This window comes from Aptenodytes patagonicus, chromosome 3 (genome assembly GCF_965638725.1).
Source record: "Aptenodytes patagonicus chromosome 3, bAptPat1.pri.cur, whole genome shotgun sequence".
In the NCBI taxonomy this organism is placed as follows: domain Eukaryota; kingdom Metazoa; phylum Chordata; class Aves; order Sphenisciformes; family Spheniscidae; genus Aptenodytes; species Aptenodytes patagonicus.
In genome coordinates, this window is record NC_134951.1 from 117,285,878 (window position 1) to 117,295,514 (window position 9,637).

General features: G+C 53.6%; 1 protein-coding gene across 1 annotated transcript in view; it reads right to left on the reverse strand.

Moving 5' to 3' along the window:
- The window catches only part of ACSS1 (acyl-CoA synthetase short chain family member 1), a 39,051-nt gene extending 36,346 nt beyond the window's left edge, over positions 1-2,705 (reverse strand). The window contains exon 1 of the mRNA XM_076334821.1: positions 2,411-2,705. Coding sequence (XP_076190936.1) covers positions 2,411-2,705 — 295 coding nt within the window. The remainder of the gene's footprint in view (positions 1-2,410) is intronic.
- Positions 2,706-9,637: the final 6,932 nt, after the last annotated feature.

Below are 9,637 nucleotides of genomic sequence, written 5' to 3' on the forward strand. Positions count from 1 at the left end.
GGGTGGGAATGAGCCTCTAAAGGTGCACAGAGAGAGAAATCCCTCAGAATTCGGCATATTTTATTACAAGAACAACTGTCAATCTTAAAAATATGAAAAAGCGCTCTTCAGCTGTTTAAAGCCTTCTATTTTTTAATGTAAATTCCTGCAGCAATACTATAAAAACAAAGGAGATGATAAAGCCATTTCTGAGGTCATCCTAATACGATACGGGAGGACAAAAGCTCTAATGGGGAATGCTTTAAGCAGTTATACACTGGTTTCCTCCGTCATCCGTCCACAGGTAACTGGATGTGCTGTGGCTTGGTCCGCGACCCTTAGCAACTCCCACCTCCGAGCTCATTGCAGCAACACCCTCACGTGTTGCACCACATTACAGTAAATCACATTAACGGGATTCATTGCCCAAGCAGCATTTCTTACTCGTGAGCAGCCGTACTAGCCTTCAGAGGGAATTTCTGTTGCAGCAGGCCCCAGCTGAGCCGAGTGAGAGCTTTAGCTCTTTGCTCAGTAAGAACCGGCAGGTGAACCAGGGCCAAATGCTATTATTTCCCTCCTGATCTTAGGCTTACAAGAGCCTTTTGCTCATTTTACAAGACAGAATTTAGTGACCTTCCCCTTACTGCTATACCCTAATGGTTTCTCCATACGTGTTCTCGCCTCCTCAACAATGCTTGGAAACGATTCATTTCAGCAAGACATGCTCCTGAGAACCCAGCGCCTTGGAAGTGCAGTAGTTTGTCGGGGTATTTTCTTGGCCAGGAGTTACAGTCCAATAAACCCAGAAGCACTGAAGCTCACAGTTCCCCCAAATCCTACCACAAGGCCTCCCCAAGCAAAAAGCAGCAGATGACTCGGTTGCCTGCGGTCCAGCTGTGTTGGCAGACAGGCACACAGGATGCTCTGGATCAGGGACCTGAACTGTTGCTGTATTTCTGCAACTAGTCTCTTGATTTAAGAGATTTAAGAAATCTCTTGATTTAAGAGATCAAAGGACAAAACCAGAGCCTCCTAGCAGAAAACTAGTCACTCAGCTGTGGCCGAGTACCATCTTCATCGTGCTTTAAAAGGAGAAAACCAGCAATAGCAAAACTTTAATTCTGTGCATCTGTGTTTCAGTGGTCTATGATTATTTTTTTTTACCTATGCAAAGAAAACTAAGCAGCATTTAGTGCCTGCAGAACAACCAGACCCAAGACATGATCTAAATTCAGGCCCAGCATTATCTGGATTTCAGACACCTTACCCACATGGGATCCAAAAGAAGGTGCTGATCCCAGTCTACAGAGGAAAGAAACGAATCCCTGAAAGTCTATGTGTTCAGCTAAGATCTTCCTTTTAATAGGAATCAATGAAAACAGAAGTCCGGCTAAAATCCCTCTGATTGCTGGGTGCTGGAGGCAGGGCTGTACACACACCTCCATCAACTTGGGATCCACTGCTGGGAATCACCTCCTGGGAGAAGACACTCCCCTATGTTCTCTGGAAGACCTGAGGAGGGTTTGCTCTTTTGCTATGAAAAAAAGGTGGCCAGAGATGTTACCATTCCTGCACTACTGAACCGCAGTCTGGTGATTCAAGCACTCTCTCAGGAATGGGAAATGAAGTTAAGAAACGTATATCCCTGTTAAAAGACTTCACCACCGAGTTGTACCCTAGACGGGGCTGGGGCTTACTCCCACTGAATGAAACAGGGCCACAGCACAGAAGAGCCTTCAAGGCAGATATGGCCAGGAAGAAACTCAGAGGTAGTTAGGACTGTCACGGCACATTTTTCTCTTCCTTCATGTAAGTCGTGAAGTTGGAGGAAAAGACCCAGCTCTTCATTTAAGAGAGAAAAGAGGCTGCAGCTTCTCCCGTAAAAGATTGGGATTCACACCGTCCCCCACCTTTGGATCATCTTTGTGTCGGCGCTGCGCAGCCCACCACGGGACCAAGCAGCACCCCGCAGCCGGCCACCGGGGTCGAGGCCGGCACAGCTGAGGTCAGGGCATCCCTGCTGGCATGGCGCCGGGGATGCCGTGTCCCAGCCCTTCGGCAGGCCTTTGCTCGCCCTCGCCCCGCATGGACCCAAGGAAGACGTCGGGGCTGCGGCAGGGTTTCCACAGAAGCGATGGGTGGCCACCGGGGAAGCAGCGCCAAGGCAAGAGACTTAGCCACGGTCATCCCTGGCTTCGGATTTTCTCCCCACTTCCCAGCATTTCGCAACGCCCGGCAGATTTTCTCTGAGCGCCGCCCAACCGACATCTTGGGGTTTTCCCCCAAAAAGGGGCTCTGGCGCAAACTACACCGGTGGGAAATCTCCCGGCCAGCCCGAAGGCAGAAGCGGGTAGCACCGGCGGGCAGGGCCGGCGCGGCGGCCCCCAGGGCGGCGGGGCGCGGGGGATGCGCGGGCCCGGGGACGCCTTACCCGAGACGTTGAGGCGGCCGCCGAGGAACCAGCGGGCGGCGCCGGCGGCCGGGCCGGCCTGGCAGGCCGTGTGGAAGGGGCTGTCCCAGCGCAGCTCCCCCCGCGCCACCTCCGCCCAGAAACCGGCGGGGTCGCGGGCCGCCCGCTCCTGCCAGACCCCGTACCCGCCGGGCGGCAGCGCAGCGGGGCCCCCCGCGTCGCTGCAGCAGCGCCGGACGGGGGCCGGGGCCCGTCCCGGCGGGAGCGGGCGGCTGAGGGAGCGCAGCACCCGCGCTCGGGCCGCCGCCAGCGCCATGGGGCACAGCCCTGCGCCGCCGTCGGGGCCCGGCCCCGCCAGCCCCGGCGCCGCCCCCGGCCGCGGGACAGCCCCCGCCCGCCGGGAGAGACCGCCTGCGGGGAGGGGCTGCCCCCAGCGGGGCGGCCCCGGGAGCGCCCCGCGGCCGGGGGCACCCCGCGCCCCCACAGAGCCGGGGCGCCCCACATCCCGAGACACCCCTGCACCCGCATGGCCCCGGGAGCACCCCAAGAGGCACCCCTGCACCCGCACGGCCCCGGGAGCACCCCAAGAGACACCCCTGCACCCGCACGGCCCCAGGATCGCCCCGCACCCAGGGACACCCCTGCGCCTCTGAGAGCATCCCACACCCAGAGACGCCCCTGCACCCACAGGGCCTCGGCAGCGCCTCGCACCCAGAGAGACACGCCTGCACCCTCACAGCCTTGGGAACACCCGTAGCACTCACACAGGTACACTCCACCCAGAGAGACGCCTACCCAAATGCACCCCCTGTGTCCACACAGCCCTGGGAGCAACCCCCCTGCACCCCCAGAGACACCTGCAGAGATGCACCCTGCACTAACACTACCCTGGGAACATCACCTGCACAGACATGCAGGCAGAGGTGCACCCCTGCTCACACCCTCATCACCACAGACACAGGCACCTGGGTACAGCCATACACTTTAACACACACAGAGCAACACTCGGCACACACGCACACTGTCCTGTCAACAACGGCTGTATGTCACCACACGCCTGGACACTGGCCACGAAGTCAGCACAGTGGTGACACGGTCCTCAAACGGCGTGCCCAGCCCTTGTGCACAGACAGTGCTTGTGCATGTGGGTAGGTGGTGAACGTGCTGTGCCCTCGCACACTGCCACGTGTCATACCCCTGTCCCCGCTTTGCTCGAAATGGGGTAAGTCTCTCTAAGTGGGTACACATCCACCCTTTGCTTGGCAGCCCTGCGAGCATCACTGTTACCACAACGTGGAGCTCCTGGCTTTGCTAACACAACGCTTCTTCCTCTGTCTTGATATCAGCACCAGATTTAATCCTGACTTTATAGTGCAAACCCTCAACAAGGAGCAGCGAGATTTTACAGCACGTAACACAGAGCTTCTTCCCTGTGCGTAGCAGGGACATCTTTGCTGGCGTGAAGAAACTAATTCTTTTAGGCAGTTTGGTCCAGCCTCCCAGCACAGAGTTCGAAAACTCATATTAGAGAGGCAAGGTCTGGGCATCCTTAAGAAGTGCCAAACTACCTGAGCGCCAACTCAACTCACTCCCAGAGTTTGGGCAGACAAAGCACATTTCATGGTCAAGATTAAAAACTTGAACCTACTCTTTATGCTAAGCTGAAACTTGTTCTGGCAGTGGTACAGACAAGTAGTGTTTTCTATAAATTTTTCCTATCCTAGAAATATCACCAGACACTTTATTTAGATAAATAATACAGATTTTATCAGGATTCGGATTTCAGGCACTTCTGACGTTTGCAGCTGTGTTTTATAGGTAATGTACAAGAACAAATATACTCTTAAATTCCTTGTAAAGTTGGCATTACCGCACTGCTAATACAGCTTGGTGTTCCTTCCTTGTGTTTTGAATGCCAGTGCTTCGGTTTGCCGAAGCGCCGAGTTACAAACAGCAGCACGTGTGCCACCTGGAGCCAGACAGGAGCATGGAGAGCTCTTCGGCTTTCACTTGGTTTCCTTAAGGATTGCTCAAAAGTTTTCTATCAAATAGTACTTATATGCAAACCACCACCAACACGCCCCCGCCCCAAGGATTTCAGAGAAATGCTTTTCACAAAACAAGCAAATGAGTTGTCAAAAAAACCTGAGCATGAATTTAAATTCTTTGGCCTGAAAACCTAGCTGTTTCATTTGCAGACCTTGAAATCTTTTGGGAATGGTACCCTTCTCCGGTTTTCTTCTACATAAGGCTAATTTTCCTTTTCCACCACCAAGTTTTATTTTTCTCATGCTTCACCAGACCACTCCCCACCCTCAAGTTTTGACTGCCTTTTTCGTCAAAGAAAGCCATGACCATCATCAAGACAACTCGGATGTAATCCAGCCCAGAGGCCACTCAATCTCCCCATTCAGCTGGGCTGCTGGGCAGGACAAACACAACCCCAGATCTCCTTTCTTGCCTGCAAGAGAGCTGAGGAGAGGGGAGATGAGTCCCTGAGATTTTGCAGTGCCTACTTGTCACAGCTATGACTTTCTGGCGGTGAAGGCTGGCATCAGGCTGTTGACTTCTGAAAGTCGATGGGGGTTACAGCAATTCTCATTGTTAAGTACGGTGCTTGAGTACGCCAGGAAAGGCTGGCGCTGGATAAAAGACAGGTTATGGAATTGCTTCCTGCATTCGCCGTGTCTCCGTTCAGAAGACCCTCCTGGCATTATGGAGTCCAAACAGCAATGCTCAGCTCTGGGGAAGTCCCGTTACTGTGATCTGCAAATGCCACCTCTGTATGGCAGCTCCCAAAGGCTTGTGGCTGCCAAAGTAGAAGAAGTCATTCCCTGCTGCAGCCAAATCCCCTGGCACGGCCTCCCGGTCCAGCCAGGCAACCTCACTGCCCTGCAAGAGATTTTAGCAGCTAACAGGACCACCTGCTGAATAGCTGCAGCCCTTGCCATATGTTATGGGTCTTCTGTGCTGATATCACGGCAGGCACTGATGAACCAAGCCAGTAGTGGTTTGAGGAGGGTGTGAGTTTGGCTGCGGACACCTCTTGATAAGAGCTGTAGCAAAAAAAAATCAAAAACAAAACAAAAAAACCCAATGCCCCACATCTTTGTACTCGTATTCCTACTACTACCAACAACGTTATTTATTTGCCTCATCTTTGATTCCTGCCAAGATGTACAAGACTTTCTCAACGCAGTGTGCAAGCCCTAGAAGTGCCAGCATAAAGCTGAACACAGGCAGAGGTGTTTGCAGGATTGGGACCTTCAACTGGAAGCACTCAGGCACAGGATTTTCATCCCTGCGGGGTTAAAGAGCACCTGGCATCCTAGCAAGCCTGGCTGGCTTTTCCACATCCATCCCTGGACTGCTGGAGACAGTTTGAAACCTCAGCCTTCAGCTGAAGCCGTCCTGGTAAGAGCCGGGTCTCCACCAGGCGGGCTAATCCCAGCCACAGCCTCCACGACACAGTAACTCTCCATGGGCTCATTTTGCATTTACCCCACAGACCACCTCTTGCTCTCCCTGGTGAGCACCAGGCCTGCACTACTGGCAGAATATCAGGGGGGTTCTGCTTGTGCCCCTCTCCCAGGCACAGCTACCCTATGGGCATGCACACCAGTGCCCTCTAACCGCTTTGCTTGTCTTTCTATCTTTACTATCAAAGCAGGTATTTGACATGAGTTATGTTTCCCAATGGCTCACTCCCCTATTTTTCCCTTAATGCTCTAAAAAGAAGAGTAAGAAGATGGTGAAATCCATGACTGCCACTTGGTTCTGCTCCTAACCGTACTTTCCAGCCGTCTTCCCACACGGTGTGCACACAGCTGGAATCTGGCCCCACAAGGAAAGGCAGGGCCAAGTAAAAACATCAGAGCCATGCACACACAGGTCTATGTTACAAATCTTCCCAAGTCACAATTAACCCAGATTTTAATAAAATCTTTTGATCATTTTCAGCTACATTTGGGCCTGCAGGTGAAATTGGACATGTTCCCAGGTGGCTGTTCCAGTGGGTTTGTGGGCCCATTCAGCTCCATCTGCAGCAGAGAAGGCTCAAAGGGGGGTTTAGAGCAGGGATGTAATGAAGCTAAAATGCAGTTTTTCAGGTACCAGTTTAACTCAGTGGCACAGATCAGCACACACCTTGGGTCCAAAGCAACAGGAACTACAGAGGGTTTGAAGGAGCAGAGTACTCGAGTTAATCGGGGATGTGAATCTTTGCCTGATCTGCTCACATCTAGCCACACCTGAAATAAAGGTCTAAACAGTGTGAAAAATAGATTTGCTGCTCTTCGATTTATGAATGTGTAATAAATGCCCAGTAAGTGACAAAGGAAAAAAACAATACTTAGAAATATCCAGATAACTAAAGTGCTTTTAGACAGATGTAAAGAGACTAAAAAACATCTCTAATATTATAGCACCATCTTGCAAACATTTAACTCACAAGATTGCACATATTTCCCTTAAATTGGCTGCAAGGTTTGCATTTGCTGTACACAGTACAAACAACACTTAGAAGTGTTAACAAGATCATGAACAAAAATGCCTTTTCTCCCCCAAGAATGTTTCAAGAAGCATGATATAAATTCACGATAAGGCTGTTGGAGACGCAGTGCCCAGCTGAACACAAAGGCAGATACAGCGCGCAGTGCCTGCCCGGGTGCAGCGTGCAGCACAGGACCAAGGAGCAGAGCCCAGCTCTGCACCAAGAAGCAGGAGAGTGCAGACATCTGCCGTGCCAGGTCTGACTGCAATGCACAGCGCAGCACGGGGCATGGCTGCCACACGCACAGTGGCGGTGCACAGTGCGGGAGCACCCCGCAATGTGCGGGCACGGGGGTGTCTGGTGCTCCTCCAGGCTGTCTGTCTGGAGTGCACGGAGGGCATGCCGTGTTTGGCATCAGAGAGCCAATGCCCCAGTGGCACTGCTCAGAGCCCGGTACCTCGCGCAGAGTCAGCTTCCTTCTCCTCTGGAGACTCCTTGCCATCACTGGTATGGTATCGCACTGGGGCAATCAGTAGCAAATGAGATCACTGCTTTTTCTGGGTATCCTTCCCTGCTAGTGCCCATACTCTCCGTTTCACTTGTCATTAGCCTGCCCAGGCCATCAGTTGTCCCACCCTCAAGAGGGATTAACACTGATTAACACTGAACTTTCCTTGCCGTTTGGCTCCTCTCCTGCACGAGCAGTCTCAGCACTGTTTTTGCTATGTGCTTTGTTCCAGAAAGTCCTTGCTGATGAACCTCCCCATAATGCTGGCTTCCTCTTGGGCAGCACTTGGGGCTGCCCACCCCGAGGGGGGACTGAGGGCTTCAGCACCAAACTCTTCTGTCCCCTCCAGCTTGGTACTGATGCTCTAGGCTCAGTGTCCACATGTGGCAGAGGCCCACTCATGGGCAGACAACTGCCTGGGGGAAACAACTGAGGAAGTTAGGAAGCCTCCAGCTCTCGCTTGACTTACACGTCAGCTCATCAAGTGGTATTGCCTTCTCCTTTCAATTAAGGTCAAAGAGACACAAGTTGCAACGTAACTGTAATTGCATGAAGAACTGCTTTCCCAGGAGAGGGGTTGAGGTACCCAGAAAGGCTGTGGTCTCTCCATCCCTGGAGATCGTCCAAACTGGCCTGGACAAGTCCCTGTTCTAATTCTGAAGTTAGCTCTGCCAGCAAGGCAAGGCCCTCCCCAGCTAGGGCCCAGTATCGCAGTACCCAAGCGAGGTGGATGCAGCGGTGGTAGCCAGGTTCAACCAAGACCCCAAGTCATCAGGCAAGTTTGTGGTGATGAGGCAAGGCAGGTGTGGACTCAAGCCAGGTAGTCAATCTACAGACCAGGATCAGGTTCAGTGATGGTAGCCTGGCTCAGACACTGTCCACCTGGGCAGGCCCATACTGACAAGACAGCTTCAAGCTCAAGCCAGGAAGTCCATGGACAGGTACAGCTGTGGCTGAGCTGGAGATCAGCACAGCATTGCTCAGGCAGGGACTGAAGACTAATATGAAATGGAGCTCATGGGCCCATGGGCAGGGTGTGGGTAGAGCCCCCGGTGAAGCTGGTAAGGGCCATTAAGGCTTATTAGTGCACTCAGGACCATGACAGTCTCTTCCAACCCAACTCTGCTGCTGGGTCTGTGCTTGGTGCTCCACCAGCCCTCTCCTGCTGGGCTGTGAGGACCCTGCCCTTGGCCACATGGGCTCCTTCCCCCCAGCAAGTGCCCATGTGGATATTGGCAGCAGGACATGGCATGAAGGAGCTGGCATCTCTGGCCGGGAGTCCCTCCCCTGGTTGCATCCCTCCATGGGGAAATCTCTGCCATGCCCTCGGGTGTATCTGGGAGGCAGCCTGGGAGAGCGGTGTGCCAGAGAAGATGTCCATGGCAGCAGGTAGAGTGCTGAAAAAGGGGCCTGAAGGGCACCGAGAAGCATGTGAGAGGGCCTTTGCAGCAGGGAAGACAGCTCCCCTACCTTCTCCCTTTGCTTTGCCTGCTTCCCTCGAGCCTTCTCAAACCCAACACCAGGGGCCAGCACTTAGGGACACAAGTGATGGGGACTTGCAGCATACAGAGCTCATGCAGCAACTGCCAATCATCTGTCAATCATAGACCTAGAATGACAGGGCCCCAGGCATGAGGATGCAACTGCCTGTGAAGGGTTGTGTTACACCCTGGGACCCGGGGGATGAGCTGCTGCAGGGCTGGAGACTCCCTGGAGTCTCTGCAGGATGCTTCTGCCAAGCAAGCCCTCAACACAGGGGGAGCAGGGCCACCTCCAGCCAGTGGAGGAACATCACGGGGGCCTGGTAGCCCTGTTCTCCCTGGTCTGAGTGGCTGGGGGTGGCCATGGCTATGGAGGATCTACCTTTGCACGGGCATGTCTGCAGGGATGTCAATCTTCATAACATATTCCCCTCGTTACCACCCTGGCCCCAAGGGACTGCTTTGGGAGGGGAAGAGTCCTGGCTAGGAGATACGTCCCACAAGGGACTGGGGAGCACCACAGCCCTGTGGAAGCTGGTGCGACATCCCACACATGCGATCAGATGCGAACCTCCAGCTAGGGATCGACAACAGATTGGGTCACTCTGGTGGGGACAGGGAGAAGGCATGGGTGTGTTGCAAGTCTGCGGAGAGGGTCTGGGAGCAGCACCCCTTGCAGTGTGTTGCGTGAACATCTGTAGGGCATGGGACAGTGCACATCCACGGTTTGGGGCACAGGTACAAGGTACAGCTGGGGATATGGGCGA